The sequence below is a fragment of the Dermacentor silvarum genome, chromosome 11 (genome assembly GCF_013339745.2).
Source record: "Dermacentor silvarum isolate Dsil-2018 chromosome 11, BIME_Dsil_1.4, whole genome shotgun sequence".
Lineage (NCBI taxonomy): Eukaryota > Metazoa > Arthropoda > Arachnida > Ixodida > Ixodidae > Dermacentor > Dermacentor silvarum.
In genome coordinates this window covers 53,928,015-53,954,594 of record NC_051164.1, presented here as the reverse complement: position 1 = coordinate 53,954,594, position 26,580 = coordinate 53,928,015, and the positions used below count along the sequence as shown (strand labels likewise).

Below are 26,580 nucleotides of genomic sequence, written 5' to 3'. Positions count from 1 at the left end.
AGTGGATACGTTGCAGAAAAAAATGATCAGTTTTACAGCGAAGACCAGTTCCTACTCATGGGAAACTGGCCGATCGTGTTCGTCACGCTTTCGATCGGACCGTAAAAAAAAAAAAAAAGAGAGACATCTTGGCATATTTACTTTGGACCGAACCAATAAATATTCTGCTAATTTCAAACCGATCGTCCTGAGCACTACGTCAAGGCCCTAAATCACGGCCTTAGTCAGGGTCAAGGAGCGCGGGGCACAGCACGTATATTCGCGCTAGATTTGCAGTCTCCGCGACGTGCTCCTCGAAGGGCAAGCTTCCACATTTTTACTGCTATTTTCGAACACTAGATGTCGCCTGGACAAAAGGCTCCAAATACAAAAGGCTCCCTGAGCAAAAGCCTGATTTCCGGAGACAACTCAGCACATCCTAATGACATGCGAAGGTATACTCGCCCAGCGAGACCTGTAGTGAACGTCCACCTTCCATAAGCGCTGGAATTTAAAGCGGATGGAAGTATTAACCAGTCAGCACGTCAAGACAAGCAAGATACGTTTAGAGTATTGGTGGGGAAAAAATCAGGGAAGAAATTGATGCTAGATTGAATATCTGTAGATTACTTGATTAGCTCAAGCAAGCTAGGTGACTATTTGTCGCCGCCTCGTTTCGGAGGGGATGCCAATAAATCGTTATCATCAATCACCAATAATCTACAATTAAGCCGTCGTTCAAGACAATCTACTACACCAACACCACACGTCTGCCTCTGGTCTGCGCTGTTTCCTCACTGGCCGCGCTTTCTTCCTTCGAAATTGACTCTCGCAAGGCCCTGATTTCTATAGTCATTTGGCACTTGGCTTCAAGACCCGAACAGTGCGGAGATATCAAAGCGAAGTGGAAGACACGTAAAACATACCCTGTGTATGTTTGTATGTCTCTCATTCCGTCCTTGTATCTTCGAGCAGTTGCTCTGTGAAGAAATCGCACAGCTATAACAGTCAGTCTCATAATTCAAATACCTCTTCACGAGACCGAAGGCTCCTTGCCTTGTCAGATGGGGCAGCAGCATACTAAAGCTCCATGCACTTACTGCCTTTAGCTATTTACACTTCAAGGCAACGGATGCATGCCAGATTCCAGGAACACCGGCGGCGCCCACGAGAGCTTTTCTTGAGATTCTGCCCGCCTGCGACTGCAGCGACAAACAGGCACGGACACAAGAAGGAAACCACCGGGAGCGAGGAGGGCCACATCGTATAATTTAAGAACCTCGGCTAAAACGTATAAATAATTTCGGGTTATATCTGTGTAACGCGCACTTGCGAACAATCTGTTGGCCACTGTTCCAGGGGGCGCCGCGATATCAGCAAACGTGCCAGCATGTTTCGTGACCTTGAAATTTAAACGCGGCACTTGAGCCGCTGCTGTCCTCAGCTCGGGCAGAAGTGGTGCAGCACGCATGCGCAGGCGATGTCTTCAGAGCACCGAGTGCATGAGGTGCGGCGCTCGCCAGACGGCCGCCGCGTGTCCGCTGCGTCCGGCTTGCATGGGCGTCCCTTCGGACCACTGCTCGGACTCGAGGTCGAACACCTCCACCGACGACAGGAAGTCGGTGCCATCGTAGCCGCCTGCACGCGCGAACAACGTCTCGCCCGTTTACAGCTCAACGCTATAAACATGCATGCACAGGGACAAGAAACAACACGGACAGCGCGCTGATAATCAGGATGACCCGGCCACCAACTAGCCCAATTGGTTCCCTTACTGTAAGTCTTGTCCATATATCAGCTATAACCAATTGACTATGGCAAAGTAGTTCCGCTAAAATATGCAAAGTGGAGGAAATTTCATGAGAGAGAAAAATAATGAGCCATTCCACTCTGTGAAGGTGAATCACCAGCGAAGCCTTTGAGCACACGACACAGAGGTGACACAGAATTTTAATGAAAGGTACGAACACATTTTATTGTCTTGGGCGGCGGCGGCGGTCATCGCGACGAAAGGCACACACACTCTTTTATTCTCGTCTGTGTTCTCGTCGTCGCCCTTCGTAGGCGCGTTGCTCCTCGGGATTGCGCACTGCACGTGGCCTCCTCATTACGACGAGAGAAGTGAAATTCATGGAGAACGGCACCTTGTCTTACACTACAGCCTTCTAGTGTACTGAACACGCGCGACGGTACCACCGCCACGGGAGAGTGGCAGGAAACTAGGCACGCAAGCGGTTGGAACGCCGACAAAGAGAGGGCGGTGCGAACGTAGACATGGCCGACGCGGGTCGGCCTCTTGGGCTAAGATCCAATCTGTTGTTGCCCTTATTCCTGGAACCTATTTGGGACCCAGGTGTGACAAGGGTAGTTCAAGGGCGAGTTACAGGTCCCGGAGCCCACCACCTGGAGTCCACAGGAGTATGTGTCATTGCGCTTGGACCCTTTCAGCACTATCACCAGGATCGGCCCACATTTTTGCTCGCGCAGAACAAAAATGAACGGAACCTTAGCCACAAACAGCTTCGGTGTAAAACTGTATTCCACCTTGGTGTGGCATGAAGCTACAAAGAAAACCCCACACGGGTTTCCCAAACACTCGCACTTGAATAAGAATTCGTCCTGGTTTGGGGATCGAACGAAGGACCAACGGCCCTTTCCGGGTGGTCGCTCTACCATCTGAGGTAACCAGGGGCGCGATCTTGTACGCGTTCCAAAATGGAACGGAGGTGGTCCGCTCCATCGAGCCGCACACGATTGGTCAATTTGAACCGTGAGCCGCACACGATTGGTCAATTTGAACCGTGACGATCAAATTGACCAATCGTGTGCGGCTCGATGGAACGGTCCGCCTCCGTTCCATTTTGGAACGCGTACAAGATCGCGCCCCCAGGTGGTGGCCTTCTTCATGCTACATTTGGGTGGATGAAATTTTCTTCGTTCATCAATTCACTGCACACGGATTAAGTGATAATCTGAAAACGTATTTATATCTTTCGCTCAAACGGCAGTCTATTGCCCTAAAAAATTGTCTATCATAGGATGATTATTCATTGGCATTGCGTTATTAGAATAACTTCCATATAGAAGAGCAGCATTGTTTAGAGGGCACATCCCAACCCAGTGCAGGAGTACATGTGCCGAACTGTTCGATTCCCTTCCAAAACGTGCACTAAATAGCCCAGCTCAGCGCTGTATATGTAGCCTATATACTACGTCCCGTGTTTTGCACTGTTCGACTGCCTTGAAAATAATCCGCTGCGCACGCCACAATTCCGCGCAGTCGCCGCCGCCACCACTTCCTCTGTCACGTGTGTATGAGTACGTCACGCCGGTTTGATGCTCCGCCGTTCTCGCTCCGCCAGTTGCTCCGTCGATGACACTCTCCCTAAATGGCCGAAAGCAGTTTTGATCTGAATCGCATCAAACAACTCGCGAGTACATATATCGTACACTGGTATCAGAGTATTGCACCACCCCCGTCTCAAAGTGTCGACGCCCTGACTTTTGTACTATACAAATGGCCTGTACAATACTGGAGCATTAAACGGTCTGAGATTGGAGTGACGGGGGGTCCCTCAAGCGTGAGTGCTGTCTGTAACTGTATTTATCGAGTTACTCTATATGGGGCGTCACATATAGTAACTCGATCTAGTTTGTATGTACACGTGTACGTGCACATGCATGTGTGCGCTTATGTGGATCCCCCATCTAAGGTTCAAGATACAAAAGTCGGGTAAATGGCTTTTCAAACCATACAGTGTGACATCTAATTTTGTCTTTTCTACGCTTTACTTATTTCCAATACGTTTTTCGTATTGTTTTTTAAACCATAGATTTATATTACCTGCTACTGAGGCGCGTCAGCGTTTAGAATGTGAAACGGCAAAACAATACACGATTTATTAAAAAGGTTTGAGATTTTGCTTTGCATAAAGAAAAACACCTTTGTTGCACCCAAATGACTTAATTACTAATAGGTTCCTTGGTAGGCCTTTGAAAATAGAGACAAATGGAGCCGCATACCACCCTAATGGAGGAATTGCAATTAGCCTATATGTCCTCTAGGAATCGCTCCAGGTAAATATACTGACCATTTACGTGACGAAAAAAAAGTCACCAAGAAAATCGCTAAGACGACCAAAAGGCAAAATGGACAAAACACTCATTAAAAAAAAAAAAAAAAAAACCTAAGTGAAATCAATGCCTCGCTGCAATTTGAAACCGCAGTTTTACGTTATGTGTGAGTGAAATGTGGCATGCCGAACCGCGAGTCGAGGGTAACTTTCATTTGTTTGCACTGTAAAAATTCTGCGACCGATAGCTTGAACTCATCCGCGTCAAATATTACAATACATTTTGCTCTTTGACAATCGGCATATCAATCTAGAGAAAAATGTTTGGAAAGATATGTTACGCATAGAGTATTGTTTCGCCATTTTAGACAAACAAGCGTAGCAATTCTACATGACGTATCACGGCGCCACGCCGTAATCGGTAACACTATACTAATAGCGCTAAATAATCGGTACCGACGGTGTCAACCTGAGTCGCGTCAAATTCCGTCATATTGTCGACTTCTGCAACGGCGGCGTTTTGAGCCAGCCAGAGAGGCTGCATAGCAGCCATCTAAACAAATCAGAGCTGCACAAGATGGCGGATTGGACGAGCGTGGCCGAAGCTGACAATGTCCGTGCATGTATATACCGCTATTCTGGAAATCGGCGAATTCCGCCATCTTGTCAGCTCTGATTGGTCCAGAGGGCTGCTTGTATACGGCCGCTCTGACTGGCTCGAAATGCCGCTGTTACACACAATTTCACGAAATGTCGGAATTTAACGACGTCTGCGCCGGGGCTAGTGCGCATGCTCACCGAGCGCGTATATCTTTCCTCCAAGGTGGGCGAGGGCGAGGGCGCTGCGAGGCTCCTTCATCGAGGCCACCACGTCCCACTGGTCGCGCTCGACGTCGTAGCGCTCCGCCGAGGTCAGCTGACTGCTGCCGTCGTAGCCGCCCACTACGTAGATCCAGCGCTCCACGGCTACCACTCCTGCGAGTTTATTGCGTGTATGTATATACTGGTGTACTATAGGAGTTACTGTAAATAGGCTCCCCTGAGGGAGCCTATATAGTAACTCTATGGATGATGATGATGATTTATTGGCATCCCCCTTGAAACGGGGAGGCGACAAATAGTCGCCTAGCCTGCTTGAGTTAGTGCTGTATGCTATGCATGCTTTTAATTCTGGCATTTTTGTGTATACATCGCTTTAATCTACTTTCTCTTCCTCAAAACTTCTCTATATATATACACCGTGTACCTATACCTATGCCTGTAACGAATCCGGTCGTATCAATCTTTCCCTGCTTTTTTTTTCACCTATGCTCTAAGCGTACCTTGTATACAAAATGCTATAGAATGAAAAGCATGTATAACACACCATGGTATACGCACAATGAGCGTCCCCTTTCTGTGGCACGGTTACTAACACAGAAGAGGTTAGAAACAGTATAAAAAACTTGGCGCAACCGAAACGGGGCATTCTGAAGGCATCCACATGCGTTAACAGCTCCAGGGTATAGAGGATACAATTGTCTCGAGAAGAGCGCCGTGGAGGGAAATGACGTCTTTGTTTTGGCAGCGTATCATCGGCGGTGACAGCATCAAAAGGTGCGACACACCTACGACCTCGATTATTTACCTAATATTGCACGCATATATACTTATGCAATTACAAGTTTACTCAGTGAACGCGGAAAGCCTTTTTTAGAAAAGTAGCTGTAACGCCGATTCATTTTTCTGCAAAGTGTGGGGAAGGATACTTGGAAACGTATACAGCTAGTCCAACCCGGATAGATCGAATCCAAAGGGGATTACAAAACAGTTCGATATATAGGTAATTAAATATATAAAACAAAATTTTCAGAGAAAAAATTTCAAGGGGATTTTACTGCTGTTCGTTATACACAATAATTCGTTATATGAGGGTTCGATATATCCGGGTTCGACGGTATTTGTCCCATGATTCCTACTCTATAGGTGGATACTAGGTGGCTATGCGTTAGGTTCATTCCACAATTACAACAGAAGCAATAAAAAAATTTACTCGTTAAAGGTTTACTAAAAGACATGAGATAATTACAGAATGATTATAACATGTTTACTGATGTCTACCCGCACAAGAACTCGTTGCCGAAAAAATTATTATTAGTATTTTAGCATATTTACCCTACTACCATTACCGATACCACCTGCCGACGATCGTGGGCTTGGTTTACCGCGAACGCGCAGTTAAGGGAAAACTCTATCGATGTATTTATTTGTAGTCAATACAGCACTTACACGTGTGCGGTATAACGGGTAAAGCTATAAAACGTACTATATGGTATCGCTGTTGCATTATTGCCATTATGAAAACTGGCTTTTCCTCGAAGCACCCGGCGTGGCTTCTGCATACGCCTACTAATTAACTACAACTACAAAGGAATTTAAGTTATGTACTACATCGGCTTTGAGATAACTACCATTTTCAACCATGCCACCCCTTATATAGGCAGGTTGAATGGATGAAGTGGACTATAACGCGTATACAATGATCATATGGGAACGGCCAAGCTGTCTGTATACAGACCAGAATTTTTTGCTCTCGGACAGCCATTTAGAGCGAGCGCACTTAACCTCGATCCCTGTCGCCAGCTGTCGGCACAGCCCGAGCTAGCCTTCGGGTTTGGTGACCGGCCAGCAGACTACAATGCCATGGCGAGCGACCTCTGGCGGCATACATGCGATAAGAACGGGCTGAGCATTATCGCAGCTGTTCGGTTGTTCTAACGTTCTTTGCGCCAGTTTCCGCAGTCCACGGGACTAAGGATGGCTGCCCCCATGAGGAGGTACAAATTCTGGTCTATATCCTCCTAAGGCCGATTACTCAACAAATTCATTCTGGATATGAAGTCCGGTGCATGTGAAACTGTACAGAAGTGCTTTACTCATATTCTTGTCATTCGTTCTTGAGAAATTTGACACTAAATTGATCTAGACCTCTGTCACTGACGGCGGAAAGTTATCCTTTAAGTGTGTTTCGAAATTATTTCATATTGCGTGAGACTCCAGGGTGCAGCAGCAACATGACAATGTATACTACACGTAGTTCTATCTTCATCTCTGCGTTTAGGCAATGAAATGCAGTTTTCTTTTACCGTAGCAATCATGGGTTACTTTTTCCACGTACACGGAGATGCAGTTTTTGCCATCTAACCCTGGCATTTAAATTATTATTATTATCCCGAAGATAGTGCATGAAATACCGGGCCGACCCGCAGGAGAGGTAAAGCAGGCTTCAAGCACTTCGCCAAGTTGCAAAAATAAGTTTATTATCTTGGGTCCGAATACAACCCGTATGAGATATTAAGCTGATAAGAAGAGGTACTACTACTTTGACTCGCGTCGGCCATGTCTACGCTCGCACCATACACGTGTACGCCATCCCGCGAATTCAAACTAGTGCCTACCAATCTGAGTGTCTTCAGTCTCCTGACGTCATGCTCTACGTAGGCTCCTTTCCTCGGTTCTGTTCTGACTGTGAAATGGGCAGGCCGCGTGTTGTACGGTCTGAATAAGAACAGCATGCCTACCAAGAACGATGGCGTGAACAGAAAAGGAAATGGGCGCGGCGCGGCGGAAGGAGACCATCGACGACGAGCGGGCCGCGGATGCCAAGCGTAAGTGCGGATGCCAAGCGTAAGCCCGCCAGGACCGCGAGATGGAAATTTATGCGAACCGTGAATGTGGCCCCGCTCCCGCAAACTTGGAACGTTTCACCAGAGCAACGGTCCATCGCCACATACATAGCTTAGCTGGTCGTCCACCTTCACAGAGTTCCATGGAATGACACTGGATTTTTTTTCACGTTCGTAACCTACCAGTAGACAATAAAAAACCAGCGTGAATGGCGATTATACTTGTATCATATAGCTGTATTCGAGTCTCAGGGGGATATGTACGCACCGGCACCGCTGCGGCAGACGTTCATGGGCGCCACGTCACACCACTGGTCCCGGTCCGGATCGTAGCACTCGACCGAGCTGAGCCTCGCCTGGCCGTTGTACCCGCCCAGGGCGAACAGCAGCCGACGCTGGACGGCCACGCCGACGCCGATGCGCGCACGCGCCATTGACGCCACGTACGTCCACTTATCCTCGGCCGGGTCGTACCTGCAGCGCGGTATGCGACCACCCAGTGACTATTTCGAGTTCATGCTGCCATCTGCGAGGTCGCGGGCTCGATGCCCGGCTGCACTGGCTGGATTTCGATGGAGGCTGAATGCGAAAAACCGGCTGTGACTTAACTCAGCTATGCCTGGGTGTGCGTAGCGAGAGGCACGGTTAATCTTTAGCTTGGTTCTCTGTACGGTTACATCTTTATCGTTTAGCTTCGTACGTCTTAGTGTTTAGGTTTGGTTGTTACCTCTCGTCAAGTAAGGTTACATTAAAGACTAGATATTTTTAAAGTGTAACGCATTTATTTTGAGTCTTCATCTTGTCGTTTCTCAATTGCCACAAAGACGGCCCGATGGTCGGTGAGGCGGGAGGATAAAGGCTTATCGTCCAGTGACTTTAACACGTTTCGGGTGCTATCCTCATCTGAATCCACTCGCCTGGCCGCTTCGTACTTACGACGCTTCTCGAGGCGTGCGGCTCGTTCTTCCTCCGTCTCCTCGGCTCGCTGCCTCCTCTTGGCTTCATTCCGACGACGAAGCCTGGCTTCTTTTAATCTCTCCGACTCACTTTCCATATCTGAAAACGAATCCCACCGAGCCGCCCCTTCTATATATACGATGCAACGCCGGCTCCTCCTCTGTTGTTGCAACGCGGTTTCACCGGCTCCTCCTCTGACGTCATGCCAGATGGCGCGTCGAGCGGCGCTAGCAGCTGCGGCGGTTGCTAGGCAACGGCTCAGCTCGCGGTGCGGCCATCGGCCACGGCGAAATGGCGAGAATATGGCCAATGTAGCTCTCGCTACAAAAAATCTGAAGGTGCCTACTTTAATTTGACCGTAAACAAAGTAATACCGAGATGGTTTAGGTTGTACCCAATTTCTTTCTTTTCCTACCCATCGTCCCATTGCACACAAACTGTCAACATGGAAGCCGTTAAGTACCCGTCTCATGTACTACACTTTACCGAAATCATGGGCATGACGTAATCTGTAAATAAAGAGACCTGCACATTGCGCATATCGTGTGTTGTGTTTCAGTGTACCATCCCCCGAAATTGAGACGACAGCTTTGCTCACATGGACACGATATCATTGGTTGTATTCTGCCTAACATTCTTTAAAATTGAAAATGCCCCAAGCGAGGTCGAGACAAGAATCCACTTGCTGCAAAATTTCTGGTAACAGGCAAAGGCGGCTTCGCATTAAAGTTTCTGTTAGAGTATATACATCACGCGCCATCTGGTGCATACGAGAGGAGAGAACGTATGATCTTACGGCGAAACACCTAGGTCACAGCACAATCAGTGCTCGCATAGCTTGTTATCGTTATGACGTCCAGCCATCACTGCACGCTAGGGGCTATACACAGTCGAACGCCGCTATAATAAAATGATTGGGGCCTCCGAAATCATTCGTTATGCAGGTCACTTCGTTGTAAAGGTCGCGCAACGCGCCATTCACAATAGAATGCGGACAGAACGATTCCTTCGTTATACGGATCGTTTCGTTGTATAGAGGCGTTCGTTGTAGAGGCGCTTTACTGTTTATGCATATAGTGAAACAGCGGAGCGCGTTGCGCACCTCTCCACGGAGTAGTGCTGCGTGGAGCCGCACGATCCTCCGACGGCGTAAAGCAGACCGTCGAGCACGGCCACTCCGACGCGGTTTCGAGGCACCTGCAGGTCGGCGCAGGTGCTCCACGCGTTCGCCACCGGGTCGTAGCAGTCTACCGAGGCGCAGTCGTAGCTCTGCGCAGGACAGCGGCTGTCTTGCAAAAAAAGGCCACTCCGCTGCCTGTTCTTCACGCCGAGTGCACCACTTATACGTCACACATCGATGCAAAAGACTGAACTGGCTATAGCAACAGAGAAATCGCGAGGTTTTCTGCTTCAAAGGGTTATGCGCATCGTGGGCGAACAGTAAAACACTGTCGATATACAAAATGAGGGCAGTGTATACTGCACGGTATTCACGGTTGTACCGAATACGACAGTTGCATTTCGAGAAGGGCACGGGCTTCGTGTGTGCATGCGTACGAAGGCGAGCATGTGCTTTCGTGGGTGCTCCCAATACCCACTGTCTCCAGTGGCATCGAGGCACCCTATAAGTGCGTTCGGGCACGCCCAATGACATCCAGAATAATCTGTGATGGATTATTGAAGGTGACGCGGTGCATGCAACGTCATCAAAACTTAACTTACATTATTCCTGTCGTCAACCGAACCAACATTTCCTAACTGTATCACTTCGTATAATTTTATGCCCGACTCTATAATGCCGATTTTATTTCGCTTGCAACCTGTTCGATTTCTCTAATGCACCACCGGTTATCTGCTCTGCGCAATTACGCGAACTTCCAGTTCCACATAATTCTCTTAACCTATACCTACACTGTCCTACCGGCGTTTCATCCATAATCTATACCCCCCCTCATCTTTTTACCTCTAGGCCGTTACAACCATAACATTAAGTTACGATGCTCCTTGCCTGGCACGATCTTAGCTTCCTTTCAGGCTTCTCCGTTAGATCATTTCTTACCGGGGTATACACTTATGCAAAGCTATACCGTGCACAGAGCGTGTTCTATTCCGCCGGCCGTCATATCGGGCATTGTGGCGCATACTTTGTCCTGGCTGTTGTTTCTTCCTCCGATCGCGTACAGCTTTCCGCCGAGGAAGGCGGCTCCCAGGCCCGAGCGCGGGCAGCCGAGCTCCGCGAGTCGGAACCACTGCTGCGGCGGACACAGGCACTCGAGCGCGCCCAGCGAGTGCTGCTGGTAACCGCCCACGCAGTACACCACCTGTGCAACCTGAGGACGCCGCTGGGACACCGTGTACTGGCGCCGGCCCGTCAAGTCCTGCGTCGCACGCGGACGGATGTGCACACGTGTGCACACGCAGTGTGTGCAGTTTACACGATTTTATGCAGATTAACGCGACAGGTAAGTGGGCACAAGATGAAACGCAGAAAAATGTCGCAGCTTCGACCGAAAGGCGGAGCATTGATTGCGATATCAAATCATTCAACAGCTGTACGAAGTGAGAATATCCCTTTTATTGGCCGTATAAACTTGTAAGCATTCGCTTACTACTAACTAAATTTACAAGCATGGTGTCACTCACGCACAGGCAAATATGGACACATCTCACTCGATGACTACTGTCACTAAAGTGAATCAAGCCAGCAAGGAAGCAAGTCGGCCCCACGGCAGCGTCGACAGAGGGAGAGAGCGCATACGCCACGGACAGCCGACGCGATCAACGGAGACTTCTACAACGAAGCTCCGACAAGATACGCGAAGGCTACGGCATCGAGAGAGATGAGAGAGAGGCGCGCGCCGAAACACCCTCTCAGACCCCGACGCACGGCGTACCGAGAAAGAGAGGGGGGTAGACAGCCCGAGCGTGCGCCAACAGATGAGTCACCCCCGTCTTCGAAGACGCTTCGGCGGCCACGGTCGAAGACGCGAAAAAAGTCTAGAAGATTTCCAGGCTTTGTTCGTGCTATGGGAGCACGACTTCGACAGAAGGTTCGAGAAGCGCCGGCGAAGGCAATAAAAGCGCCGTGCGGGTATCAGACCGCGCCGGTGAAGAGATCTTATTTCAAGATCAAGAAAGAGATCCTGAAGAATTCCTCTGACCGCGATGAACAGCCGCTGTTCATCGCGGTCGGCTTCGTGCGCTCAGTGTGGCGTCGCGTGGCAATTACACAGAGTCTGTAATTGCCACGCGACGCCACACTGAACGCACGAAGCCGACAGCTGGATAACTGCGTGTCGTGCTGACAGAACACGAAACAAGCGGCAACGGATGGGTTCCTGTGCGGGTATCAGGCCGCGCCGGTGAAGAGACGTGACGTGAAGACTGACCGTCTGCAGCAGAAGGGGATTCCCCGGCAAGCTAGTCGACGAGTTCCTCGAGCGTCTGCATTTCCGGAAGAAGTTCATCCTTCGAGATTTGCCTCGAGCTACGCCGAGATCGTCCGGCTCAAGACCAGGACGGGTGAATACGAGTGTACACTTTGTGTTCCTATTCTGTATAGTACGTGTTGAACTGTTAGTGCCTGTCGTTAATTATTTTCCCGAGTTTTGTTAGCACCCACCTGAAATGCATTGTGATGTGCCAAGCCGAAGTGTGTATGAAACTGCCTTATTTGAAGAATATATTTCGTTGCGTTTTGCAACTGTGAGCTCTGACTCAGTCTTTGGACCATAACCGGCGTTCTCTAGTGCACCAGAGGGTCCCTTATAAATTGTCCTTGCTTTCGTGGGGTCAATTTCGGGAGCTGATAAGTCGGCTTTGGAATTTGACCCGGCGTTGGCGCTTCGTTCACGGGGTGTGTGACAACAACGGACACTGGCTGTCAGAACGCAATGCGTGATGAAGAGCGGCAGCACAGCGGCTAGCGAATTCCCCTTCGTGCTTCAACGCAAACTATAAGTGCTCGAGAACACAGCGCACACGACGCCATCAGCTATCTCAGGTCGGCTAGACTTCCAAGTCACAGCAGATTACATCCAAGATAAGACGCGCGCAACCCCGGCTATATAGTACGAGCGGAGGCAGGCGTTATTCCCCCCCCCCCCCCTTTCCTAGCACGCGAACAACTCCCCGCTCCGTGGAATGTCGGCAGCGCCCCTCCCCGCGTTCCTCTCTTGCGAGCGCAAGAAGACGCCACAGCACCACGCCACCATTCCTCTCGGCTCACCCTCGCATGCTTTCATTAGCACCTACAGCATACGTCGCGTGGCCGCGGTCTTATCGAACTTCGACCTTATACGGAACCTCACGGCGACGGCGACGGCGGAACTTCGCCTGGAGTGTCCATACAAACGCTATGTCATTAAAAAAGTTACAGTTCGATCGCCCTAAGGGCGAAGCAATGAATGCGATAGCAACACAGCAATGTCATACGAAGTAAGGTGAGTGGCTTTGGTAGCAATATGAATTGTAGTAAACATGAGCTGATTAAGTCAGCAGGTGTGCTGCGGCGTAAGTAGACCGACATGAAGAGAGACTCGATGACCACGAGAAGGCGCGTGTCAAACGGTGGTGTTGATGAGAAGCGCTTCCCGTGGGCAGCGCGTGCGAAGGGACACACCTGTAGCGCTGCACTGCCGATCCGGGCAGCATTGCATGTGTAGCGTGCGTTGGAAAATGTGGCCCGACTATTACTAACTGAATGAACAAGCGTGGTGTGAGCGCGCACAAACAAACATGAATAGATCACACTGAATGACTGTAGACAACGACTGTCAAAACGCTGGCAGCAAGCGCATACGCCGCAGCGGGCAAAGATACGTGCGGTCTATCGCTTCAACGGAAACTGAGCGGCGAATGCACAGCGCATACAAAGGTCAGAGCCATGTGGAGATAAGAGACGGTGCGGGCGAGCGACGAGCGCGGTTGTTGGCAGAGTAGACGTGCCCCCCCCCCCCCGCTCCCTCCGGCGCTGGCTTCCTGCTTCCTTGCTTGCGCGTGGGAGATTGAGTGCGTTCACTCTCCGTGACAGCGCGCGTCCCCGCACGCTTCCGCTCGGGCATACGGCGCGCGGCGAAGATTTAATCTCTACGGAACCTCACGGCGACGGCGACGGCAGAAATCCGGTTGAAGTGTCCATATAAATGCTATCGCAATAAAATGATGACGGAAGCTTCCGATTTCTGCGCCACGTGTGGCGCAGAGGAGACACCTGTGACGTTGTCTCCGCTGGCACGGAGAGTCGCTACTCGGGGAAGCACGCGTGAGACGCCCTCAAGGAAGTCACTCCACAAGCGAACAATGAATAACTTTTACACGGTGGCTCTGTTGTACATATTTAAATACTTATCTTATTTATCACGATGCCATCCTATCTCCCGGTCCTTTTACTCCGTGCATTACCTCCAACCCCTATGACCACCGTAGAGGTGGTCCACAGGCTGCGCTAGAGAGTCACAGCTAGGTCAGCTAAAATTTTCTTGCCTTCATTCCTTCCGGTTGTTTTATTTATTTATTTCAATAAACAATCAATTACTCCTGTAGTCGACTCCCATTCATTCTACCCTTGCGGGACCGCAAGATCTGGTCGAATTAACAAACGGCGGTAAAGTGAACGAATTCAAATCTTATTTCAAGATCAAGAAAGAGATCCTGAAGAATTCCTTTCGTGACCGCGATGTACAGCTCTGTGTAATTGCCACGCGACGCCACACTGAACGCACAAAGCCGACTGCGATAACCGCGCGTCGTGCCACGACTATACATCAATGAAGCAAGTAGAAGAGTTGTTGCAGGAAAGGCATTGGAGACTTACTCGATCGAGCATAAAATGATCGAGAGAAATGTTACAAGAATTCTGCGCCTTTTGTCGCTCCATCATGCCATGTTGAATTATACTGCAGAAACCGCACCGTTTTCCCTATATATAGAGCGGTGCCTGCATGCCGCCGAAAAATGCATGCGTGTTTGTGCAGCGGGCGAGATGCTAAACGCCTCCGCAGTATCTAATGTGTACGGCTTTGGCATCTGCAAGCACCACTCCGGCCATGAACGCCGTAGTAGAGGGCTTCGGATTCATTTCGGCCATCATTCGATTCGCCTGCACTTTTCTGAACTAGTTCGCGAAGTGCTGCACTTCGCTATTCGTTTCACCAGTCCATCATGGCGGCATTTGCACGTGGCCATTCGCTACACGCACTCAGTGCAGGTTTCGTGCACGACGAGTTCGCGGCATTCCCATGCACTCCTCAGCGTTCGTGCAGGAGGTGCCTTGCCGGTTTCGCAGGAGCAAGAAGTGGCACGTGAACTGGCGTGAACTAGTTCACGAAGTGCAAGGGTGAATCGAATGGACATCTAAGTATACACGAGCGCTTTTGTATGCAAGAACCCGTGTAAACGTTGCTGCTCGATATTTCTGTGACACGTGTGACGCAGACGAGGCGACAGCCGCGACGTATTGAAACGTGTTGAACAATAAGGGGCCCGTTAAGAGCCCCGTTTGGAGTGCGCGTCTATAAGCAGATGGCGCACCTGAATGATGCGGTGCAGGTAGTCGCAGCACTGGGGCATGCTCCGCACCAGGTCGCAGGTCTGCAGCTGGTGCATGAGGAAGCGCGGCGTGAGGAAGTGGCAGCGCACCGCGTACAGCACGTCGGCCATCTTGGCGCGCCTGCGGGGCTCGTCGTGCTTGACCCAGCGCAGCACGGCGTTGAACACCTCCGACTCGCAGCGCACGTTCAGCTCGTCGCGACGCACCAGCGCCACCAGCTGGCTCGCCGTAAGGCCCAGAAACTCCTCGCCTTCGGACACCTGGGCGACGAAAATGCTGTCGGTTCCAACTCTTGAAAGCGCAGCTTAAGCGTCCGCAAAAATTTTTGAGAGGGCTTTACGTCATGCATCTAAGCACAATGCGAGCACTTCTGTTCATTGACTGATTGAATACCGCATATTTGAACGCGATAGCGTTTAGGGCCCCGTGTCGCAGAAAATACGGCGTCGACAACCGGCGTGTGATGGCGGGCGGCGGAGAAAATCATCCAACCACATCGACCGCGCAGGCCCTCCATATGGTGCAAGGTTTTGGAGAAAAAGAATTTAATTTCTCACAGTGAAATCCGTCAGAAAAATGGTAAAATACGACTTTACCATTCGGCGTCGGATTCGCCGTCGGATTGTTTACCAATCGGCGTCGGATTGTAATTTGAATGTACGAGAAAACCTAATTCTGCTACGACGAAACTCAAACACAAACCCCTTTTCCAGCATTTCTACCAGACCTGCGCGCGTCGGGGCAATAGCAAACAATTAATAAAATAATAAAAAAAGTGCTGGGGCCTTTACATTTCAATATAAGACCACGTATATTGCCCCTGGAAAAACGTCTTTCCAGCAATGCATTTCAGTTTAAAAGTGAAGGCGACTTTAAGGTGATCGGTGTAAGCTTGGCCTTTGTAAGCTGGCTTTCCCACGTTGAGTGTTGCAGTGAATGAAGCCTACTTGCCGTATGCGAACGATGCGATGCGAACGGGTCCCGACAACGCTATCGCGTTCTACTCTTATTTACACTTTCAGGCACGACACAAATCACGCCCCTTGTTTCTACATACATTCCATTGCCGTCCTCAACGTTACCTTTTCGCATTTTGCCTTCTCTCGAACCTCTCCCGATAGACACTGCGAACCGCACCGCCCTGCTGTGCCCTAGCGGGATAATTGCACGAGCACGAGCCACGAGCTTTCCTGCCAAGCGCCACACTCAACGGGCTTCGCATCTCAACTTTGTTTACAATCTACAGAACGCACGTGAGAGGAGGTGCCTGCACATTGACACGAATAGCGCTACTTTAGTTTTTTATTGCGATAGCAATTATATGGACACTCCAAAGAGGATTTCTGCCGTAGGCGTCGCCGTGAGGTTCCGTATGACGTCAACGGCGATGAAATCATCGCCGCGCTCCGGATGCTGTATGTGCGAGTGAAAGGGCGCGAGGGACGCGCGCTTTCACGGGGAGCGAACGCACGTCGGAGAGCAAACGCGCGTTCTGCACCGTGCTCCCTGAAGGGCTGCAGAATTAAGTCAATTAAGTCTCTCTTTTCTCCTTTACAATCACCATATATATATATATATATATATATATAGAGAGAGAGAGAGAGAGAGCAAACGCGACTCCTTCCGTCGCGCGAAAGGCGGTGGGGGGACGGGAGGGAGGGAGGGGAGGCGACGTTGAGCTGCGGCACCAAATGCGCATTTGTATGAAAACGTTGCGAGGCGAGGAGGTAGGTAAGGTTTCCGACGCTGCTCGACGAGTGTCCCATTCTGATCTCGTCGAAAACCTCTGGGCCACCCCCAGAGGCACCGGCAACAGTCACCATGCAACGCCGCGCGCGTTCCGTGCGAACGCGGGTAAAACGCCGACGGCGTCGACAACAGTTCTGCGCGTTGCTGGTGCTGCTGCATGTCCAAGTTTATGCAGCTGATAAAACTACTAAACCTACTATCCTTACTCCGTATAGCTCTCTACTATAATCTATCGCAATTGATGCTTCGCCTTTCGGGTGAAACTGCGACAATTTTAGGGGCGAAGCTCCTTATAGCGGCACCCGTTCCGTCCCCGTCGTAGCAGTAGTAGTAGTGTGTAACCAGTCTGAGAAAAATGAGAAAAAAATTCCGAAGTTGTGTCCGTAGCGCGGAATCGAACCAGGGACCCCTCGCTTCCGAACGCGCGGCGTTAGCCCACTACGCCACGAAGCGGACATGGACAAACGCACCACGATGGCTATAAATACCCAACATTAACGAAAGGCCGCGTTTCTAGCGCGTTTCTAACGCGTTTGTGCTAGCGCGTTACGGCCCGTGTAAGAAGCTGGTGTAAGACGCTGTGGCCTCTCCACCCTACCTTCAACGCGTTTCGAACGCGCTGCCCAAAGCGGTGGCAAGTCAAGTTCAAGTCGAGGAGCGTTTATGAATACGGGGGGGTATACTCTCTCAGCAGTCATGTGATGGCGTCGGCAAACGCGGTGCACGTTCCGGCATGTGTAAATGGCTGCGTAAGACGCTGTGGCCGCTCCCCCTTACTAGAGAGTACTGCACGTTTCTAACGCGTTTGTGCTAGCGTCCCCTTAACCGGGAGATCCCATGATTCCCTCCGGAGCTTCGCCCACTCATTATCATTCACCCCGTGGATATGCTGTGATTTTTTTTTCCAGGGGCTTTATACACTGCACGCTTAGAGAAGTTGAATAAAGCTGAATTGAATTGAATTGACTTCCACGGAGCGCCATGCTAGCACACTATAGCCATGCTGCACCGGAGACGCCATTAATAATTAATTGAGATCCACGAAACACACAACCGACGCACTCAACAATGGGCGCAGGTACACAATTCAAACGGCGACAGCCCTGGCACCTTATACCCAGCTCCAGATTGTGTAGAACCGATGCGGCATCGCTTGTTTAAGACAGCTCTTTTCACCGTACAGATCTGTCCTTGTGTCACTGGTTTTAGTGCGAAATATGAATGTTTAGGGTAACTTTTATGGGGCTGTCCTGAATTATGGCTCAGCCAAAGATCATATTTTAGCTTGAAACAGCTAGCTTTTATTTCCCAATTAGCCCAGCATTTACATTAGCAGAGAAAAAGTTGTCGCAGTTTCACCTGAAAGGCGAAGCATCAATTGCGATAGCGAATTTGTAGAGAGCTATACGGAGTAATGATAGTAGCCTTATCAGCTGTATAAACTTGGACATGCAGCAGCACCGGCAACACGCAGAACTGTTGTCGACGCCGTCGGCGTTTTGCCCGCGTTCGCTCAAAATGCGTGCAGCGTTGGTGACTGTTGCCGGAGCCTCTGATATAAATAGGCACTTGGTGCCGCAGCTAAACGTCGCCTCCCTTCCCTCCCCCTCCCCCACGGCCTTTCGCGCGTCGAAAGAAGGCGCGTTTGCTCTACATATATGGTGATTGTAAAGAAGGAAAGAGACGCCTACTTCTGCAGCGCTTAATTAAGGAGCACGGCGCAGAACGCGCGTTTGTTCTCCGCCGTGCGTTCACTCCACGTGAAAGCGCGCGTCCCTCGCGCCCTTTCACTCGCACATAGAGCGTTGCTGAGCCGTGCTCCCTCAAGGGCTGCAGAAGATAGCGCCAACCTTTCCCTTTCCCTCAAGAACCACTTACCACCACCTACCACCGGCGACGATTTCATCTCCATTGACGTCATACGGAACCTCACGGCGACGGCGACGCCGACGGCAGAAATCTGCTTTTGAGTGTCCATATAATTGCTATCGCAATAAAAGTCATTATATAAGCTGTGAGCGGGCTCCAACTGGCTCGGTTCTCTTTCAGAGCTGAAGGACAGGTGCGTGCTGCGTTTTTTTGTGGGTGGCGTGTGTTTCTAATTCTTAGGTTGCCACCGACTGCATATTCTCTTAAGGATGGGATTTTTCAACATACCTTGCTGAAAAGACAAGACGTATATGGCAGTCTGCAGTGAGAAGGTAATTACAATAAAACACGGCTTTATTTCATTCTTGACGCAACATACTGTGGAGGAAAATTAGACAAACTTGAGCGGGCTGCTCGGTTCAGAACTCGCTCTGCAATATCTGTACGTGTCGCCTGCGCTGGATCCCAATATGTGCACGCGTACTCAAGCTAAACAAAGAAGTTCGAGAACAAGTTAGGCACCGTACAAAGAGCGATGGAACGAAAAATGTTAGGTCTAACGTTAAGAGACAGGAAGAGAGCGGTGTGGATCAGAGAACAAACGGGGATAGACGACATTCTAGTTGACATTAAGCGGAAGAAATGGAGCTGGGCAGGCCATGTAATGTGTAGGATGGATAACCGGTGGACCATTAGGGTTACAGAATGGATACCAAGAGAAGGGAGGCGCTGTCGAGGACGGCAAGAAACTAGGTGGGGCGATGAAGTTAGGAAATTTGCAGGCGCAAGTTGGAAACAGCTAGCGCAAGACAGGGGTAATTGGAGATCGCAGGGAGAGGCCTTCGTCCTGCAGTGGACATAAATATAGGCTGATAATGATGATGAATCAAGATTAGGCCCCACTAACGTTCAAAGTTATAAAGCTGAAGCGCGACGGTAAGGGTGGCAGAAACGAAAAATTAAATTAAAATTAAATTGTGGGGCTTTACGTGCCAGAACCGCAATCTGATTATGAGGCACGCCATAGTGTGGGAGTCTGGATTAATTTGGAGCCCCTGAGGTTCATTAACGTGCACCTACATCTAAGTACACGTTTTTAAAAATATTTTCGACCTCATCGAATTGTGGCCGTCATGACGGGGATTTAATCCCCCGACCTCGCGCTTAGCATCCCAACGCCACAACCGCTAAGCAGCCACGGTGAGTGGCAGAAAAGAAACTGCGCGGCCTATAGGAAACCAAGCATGCATGTGATTAGCATTATTTAATTTAGTTATGTATGATTGATATGCATGTTCCAGAAGATAGTGCGAGTAATATGGATGCCGAGGTACTTATGGTTGGGCACGAAAGAAAGCGGCTCATTGTTAAAATTATGAAAAGTCTCAAAGAACAGTGTGGCTAAAAATAATGATAATCGGCGGTTGCAAACAATGCAGATACATAAGGGGGTCGCAGAATGCGGTTCGCGCTTAAAAAGCTCAAGTAATAGTTGAAGGAAAACTCCACAAGGTATAAGATAACAATTTTTTTTTCTTGTGTCAGAAAGTGACGGGTGCTGAAGCGATCACGAATTATCCTTTCGCGCAGCCGATTCCACACCAATTCGGGGACGCTGGTGTCACTCAAGCAAGAAAGGTGTACATAAGCTGGCATATATCGAGTCTTCATTAGTTTGCGCATGCGTACCCAATTCCTGCCCCCTCCGCCTTCCTTTTCTTTACCGTGTAGTTTATTAAGTCAATTGGACGGACGTCGTTGCAAACTGGGACGCCAGGGGTGACATTATGCGGAAAAAAAGAATGCCCAGATAACGATATCCAATTGTCGTTAAGTGAAATTATTTTATAAAACCCCTCCATTAGTTTCGGAAATAAGGTCGCCTATTGTGCAATCTATGAATTTACCGTAATAATTTTGTATTTGAAATAATTATTAGGTCGCTTGCCCGGTCGCGTTGTTATTCTTTTTTTTTCTGAAAATTTTTGCAAGTGTTCGCTGAAACACCCTGTATATATTACTTCAATCATTCTAATATTATTAGCACTAGCAGGAAATTAACACTGACAGCAATAACCTTGCCAACCCCTTTACGTCCTCACAAACGAGCCGTCGATTCCAATTTAATTTCAGCGCATATTGGTTGAAATCAGGGTTACGAAAACTCAGCGGAAACACAAGGAACAAGGAAGGTTCATGCACGACACGAGCACAACCATGAGTGACACCGCCATACCAACTAGCCCCAATTAGCATTCTCGATTTCCCATATTTGTTGAACACAACGACTCAATATGTCCTCTATTTTACACGTGCTGTTTCCGTTTACCCTTTGTTTAATACGTTGTACAGCGCACAGTATATATATATACTCACAGCGGCAAAGTTTTGGTCTATGAATTCGTTGACCTTGATGTAGAGTTTGGTGCAGCCGTGCTGTAGGGCAAAATCGCCGATGCCGATGCAGTTGTTCGGGTCGAGCTGCTTCTCCAGAAAGTTGCAGCAGGCCTCGATGATGTGGTTCACCTTGCGGAGTTAAGCGTTACATTTATAGCATACGACGTCTCGCGAGAACGATCAGCCGTGCCCCGTATTTATATTACGTTAATGTATCTAGAAACTACCGTTACGAGGGACCAAGTTCAATGTATGTCCACAGTGCTGGGACTTCGGCAGGGGTGCTGGGTTGCATGTACTGTCGTGCATTTTTGGCGTCCAACCTATATGAGCCTAGCTGGCTACCGTGCTCTCCTTCGCCATTCGCCTCCTCTCCATTTTTTTTTCACCTTTCAACAGGTCTCTTTCCGCTTCCTCACCCCGATATAGCATTTAACGCTATAGCACGGTGGCTAGAAGGGGCTTCTAGCCACCGTAGCTATAGCGTCTGAATGCAAGTAGGGTGCCTGGATGTTCTCCTCGAGCGGCGGTCGAGGAGGACATCGAGAAACCCTAAATGCAGGTGTATTGCAGCGCCATCTTGGGCACCTATTCGCGAATCTATAGTATTGGCATGATATTACATGGACCACGCCTTATCAGCCGACTCGGGGATCCTGTCTGTCTTATTTCGCATGTATACGACTATAGTTTTGGGCTCAGATAAGAATTATAGCATTCTTATCTCATCCATTGTTATCACGACGTGCTTTACTTAGAACTTGTTCTTTTTTGTGTAAATTCGCTCTATACTCATTGCGTTACCTATCATCTTGCTGCTATGCTATTGGTTTTGCCTTCATTTCGTTTATCGGACCTTCAACTATAGACTTTGGCTACAGGCCCGACAAGTGTTTGTTTACCCGTGTTTTCGTGATACGAAAATAAATATACTTCTATAAGTCGTCCTTCTGCACATCAAAGTTCTGGCGCACTGCGTTCCCGAGGGGGAACGTTGTGCGCCCGTCTTCGTTGTGCGCCTTCAGAGAAAGCGGTGCTCTGCGATTCCGTATACAGTGGAATCTCGTTGATAGGGTTCTGCATATTACGTTTTTCGGGATAATACGTTTTTTGTTCATCTTCCAGCTAGTGTCTTAGAGGAGCAATGTATTTCGGATAATACGATTTTCGGACAATACGTTCTACTTTCCGGTTCCCGCGAAGATAGTATATCAACGAGATTCCACTTACCTGGAACATGGTGGCGGCCGGCAGCAGCTGACACACGTTACGCTGATCGATGCAGATGGCGCCAGTGTAGGCGAACCGCATCACGCTTGCCATGGTCGACGGCCCGACTCCCTGTATCTGCACCACGGGCATGGCCGCCTCGCGCAAACCCCCGGCGAACATGGCGCGGAAGTACGGGGACATGGCCAGCAGCACGAGTCGGTGCGCCGGGAACGACTCCGAGCCGACGCGAATCTCGACGTCGCAGAGAAAACCCTGGCGACGCATCAGGTCCATCACCTACACGGATCGACATAGGCAGAGTGCCCGAGAGGAGAAGTGGAATGACGAAAAGGACGAAGAGAGAGAGAGAGAGAACTAAAGAAAAGATGGAAGGAAGTAGAAAAAAATTAACCGACGATTACTATACTCCCTAACGCGAAATTTGAGCGCATCTGTATACGTGTTTTCATTTCGCGATATATTGGCTGGCGCGGACAATCTGTTTCGTGCGGCACGTTGCAGACGGAACGAAGTGTGGCGCGACTGCCTCGCTAATCGGGGGATCGCGAGAGGCAGCGCGTGGGTGACGCGTGGGCGCGATTCACAGCAGCCGCCGCAGACAGACCTCCGCTCATGCAGCGATTTGTTTCCGTACAGACGACACGCGCTACTCTGGCGCCATCTCGTAGCCATCGTCGCCGCAAAGCCCGTCTTGCGCGGCACTACACTTTTCTTGTCACGCTTTCGCCATACCCTCCTCCTCGCGATTTCTTCGCTATCACCGTCTTTCTTCTCCCGCTGCGCTCCGCGTTCGCTTTCATCCTCCGCTGTGCTCGTTCGCTCGGTTACGATCGAGGGACAGACGCTCGCCGCAATAACGGGCGCTTAAAAGCTGCGCTCTAAAAAATTTAGTTAGACATACGCGACTCTGCAGAAACACCGATCATAGATCAGGTTAAGTTGTCGCACCTTCATTCAAAAAAAAAAAAAAAAAAAAAAAAACGGAGATAGAGTAGAAAGGAAAAGCCGGGAGGCTAACCAGATGAACACCCGGTTTGCAACCTTGCAGCGCCGCCTCTTGGAGCGTGTAAAAAGCTACATTCTAGTTCACTTCGACTCATGCAGTTACAGCAGGCCGAACAGCCAACAGTTTAACGAACGGCACCATGACGTGAATCTCGATGCTTAACGTGCCCTGCGTTTTGGCACTCGCTCCAGCTTGCTTGGCGGTCTGTTATGCTGCTACAACAACGGGCCTCACTGCTAGTCATTCTTCCTTCCTACATGCATACAGCTTCTCGGCAGAATGAAACCAGAACTGGTTCGTAGAAACGCTATCAATCTACAGTAAGTTATTTAGGACGCTCTGAGGCTGCCGATATTTTTATTTTTCTCGAGTTTGGAGGTCAGGGACTTTCATTTAAAGCAAACAAATAAATAAATAATCCACTAAAAACCACAATCTCTGCGCCACAGGAACAAGCGTAGACGTTTGAAAGAATCATCTGCCAGTTGAAACCCCTATATAGTGTGTTGTCTCTTTAGTGTTGAATGTGTCAAACATTGCAGTGCTGTCCGGTCCGTACCTCCAGCGACTCCTTGGGGTAGGAGTCCACGGAGAGAGTCATGGCGCCGACGCCCTCCGGGGGCAGGTCCACCGACTCGCTGCACAGCATGTCCATGCAGTCCCCCTCACTGCGATCTCCCAGCAGGGTCATGGCTGCTGCTGCTGCTCGGTTCGCCAACGATGGACTCGGGCTAAGTTGTCAGCTATAGAAGCGCGGCCTGCACCGTAATCCCCGTGTACTCTATCTACGTGACTCATCGCGCTAGTAAAATATGCGTAACTATAATAGAACCTCGATATAACGAAGTTGTACTTGCAGCGAAAAACTTCGTTATATCGCGAATTTCGTTAATGCAAGGTTTCGTTGTTGCCATGGAACTAAGATCGGGAAATAAAGACCATTCGTCACATCGCGAATTGGTTAAATCGAGGTTCGTTATATCGAGGTTTGACAATACCTTATAGTTACCGTGGAGTTCAGCGACACCATGTAGAAAGAAGCGGAGCGCTGATATGATATCAATCAACCGGTCGACCGTACATTTTATCAGTGAATCAACTCCTGCAGTCAAATCTTGAGAATGCGCGCGCCCAGCTTTACATCGCCACCTAGCCACGGAGTCAAAGGTGGGAACGACATAATGCAGGCAGAAATCACATTACGGTTCGGTTTAGTGATTCGCATGCAGGAATGTGAAGATTAAGTAATTAACATGGGTTGAAAAAGAAATGTCTCGGGACGGAGCCGACGTTTCGACACGGGGACCTGTTCCGACTTGTCTTGTTTAGGGAATCAATTGGCTCCAGCGTGAGAAATCCCTTGTTCTATATATGCTACGGGTTGTTATTTTAACGCTGTATTTTGGTGGGGAAAATAGGTGTACCCGGATAGGTTCAGCCAGCATAATGTTACACAAGGGTGACAGCAAGGAAACAAAAACACTGCTATTGTTAAAGCTCCTAATTAAACCTTGACTGCATATAGAGGTCGAAGGTTGCAGAGTGTGCGCTGGTCATTGTAGTGTCGGATCTCAAAGTCTGTATTTACAAGTAGAGCCAGGTGGCAGCTTCCGTTGATGACAGGGTCTGACGAGCATCGCAGGCTCTTGAAACGCAAATGCTTGGAAGTTGAGCGGTATAGTTTCCATAGCTATAGAAACTCAGCGGATGGGGTTAGTGTCAGCTATGGAAACAGCCCCAGATGGGGTTGCTGCAAGGTCAGGACTAGAGTTACTGTATATGCTACCAAAGGTAGCATATGCATATGCTCCGTAGAGAGCATATACAGTAACTCTAGTCAGGACTAGTCGGCACGGCCGGCCGGCGTAGTGCAGTACGTGATATCCGGTGGTTTGCTCTGTCAGCTGATGTGAGCAAATCCCGTTGTCCTATATGCACGCCGATATACAGCGCCCGCATATGTTGACAAACACGCTTGCGCGAACGTGCGGACATTGTCAGTTCGGCCTCTCCTCGGACATTGGAGCTTCACAGAATGAGCGCAGTCTGTCGCAACCGGAAGTGTTTGACCTAATTAACCGCAAGAAACGTGGACGGCTAAGCCCATGTCGTCACGTTCATACTTCTTGCTTTTGAGTTCGTCTGCCTAGTGGCCTTCTACACAATCGCCTAACTCTAATGCAGAGTTGATGACAATGCAATGCAGCCGTTGTAGTTGCGCACCGGTAGTACAGTGGCTAGAATTCTATACCGGTAGTGGCCGCATGGGACCGGGTACCGGGAATCCCTGAGGCCTCTTTATCCAGTGTGTCTTGGTTAAACATCTGCTTTTTTGAAACACCACCGTTTTTACTTGTGTGAACACAGCTGTATGCCCTTGAAAATGCCGTCACACTGCGCTAAGATACGGGAGCTAAAGTGCTATTACGATGAAACGCCAATGTAGGAAAGTACGCCATCTCAGGGTTGTAGATAAGCTTACCTGTACAGCTCAGGTGTATCAGGTTCACGGATATAAATGTAAAGACATGTGATAAATGTGTCCTTTCAGTGTCAATACATTTCAAAAGAGGGGAGGAAGTGGTGTCATTGCAGTCGAACGTAATGCCTTCAAGCCACAACTCCATCACCGCAGGGCGCGGCATCATTTCCATCGACACGGCGTTGCTTAGCCAGATGCTAAAATGTCAAACGTGTGTGCATGTACCGATGAATGTAATAGTAACTCTGTGCGCTAATCACAAGGCGTAATGCGTTGCGCATCACTCACACCATGCGACGGAGTGAACACCTACCGCTGCGAGCTTTAGCACTTAGTCTCGGCTGGTGCAGCCTGGAAGTGCTGTCACCTGTCGTCGCCGAAAATTTTGCTCCAAGTCGACTTGCTCTGTTTCAGAAATAAATGGAGAATTTTGAGCGCGACTGCGTTCCACAGAACTGAACTACACGTGGGCCTCGCGCTAGAATCTTTCAAATCGCGCACCTTTTCGTTCTTTCGTATTGAATTTGCCGCTGCTCGGCTTGGCTTAATGTGCTCCAATAATTAGAAAAGATATAAATGGTGTAAAAACAATAGCGTTGCTATAAAAACAAATAATACAA

The 26,580-nt window shown here is 49.4% G+C and overlaps 1 protein-coding gene and 1 non-coding gene across 2 annotated transcripts; both read right to left on the bottom strand.

Moving 5' to 3' along the window:
• Positions 1–1,226: 1,226 nt before the first annotated feature.
• Positions 1,227–26,447, bottom strand: LOC119433042 (kelch-like ECH-associated protein 1B). The gene is made up of 10 exons (XM_037700192.2): positions 26,274–26,447; positions 24,038–24,236; positions 22,470–22,748; positions 21,219–21,368; positions 15,206–15,484; positions 10,819–11,052; positions 9,777–9,943; positions 7,986–8,191; positions 4,851–5,027; positions 1,227–1,617 (listed from the first exon to the last, which is right to left on the bottom strand). Exons 2-10 carry the CDS (start codon positions 24,167–24,169, stop codon positions 1,466–1,468), a joined length of 1,776 nt encoding a protein of 591 aa, XP_037556120.1. The 5' UTR covers positions 24,170–24,236; positions 26,274–26,447; the 3' UTR covers positions 1,227–1,465.
• On the bottom strand, positions 7,248–7,432 carry LOC119434216 (U2 spliceosomal RNA). Its single transcript, XR_005188589.1, has one exon. It is a non-coding gene; the product is annotated as a U2 spliceosomal RNA (small nuclear RNA).
• Positions 26,448–26,580: the final 133 nt, after the last annotated feature.

Coding starts and splice junctions, on each gene's coding strand:
- LOC119433042 (XM_037700192.2), bottom strand. CDS start 24,169: ATGACCCTGCTGGGAGATCGCAGTGAGGGGGACTGCATGGACATGCTG. Junction 22,749..24,037: donor ACCCCAAGGAGTCGCTGGAG/GTACGGACCGGA, acceptor CGATCCGTGTAG/GTGATGGACCTGATGCGTCG. Junction 9,944..10,818: donor GAAACAACAGCCAGGACAAA/GTATGCGCCACA, acceptor TGTCCTGCGCAG/AGCTACGACTGCGCCTCGGT.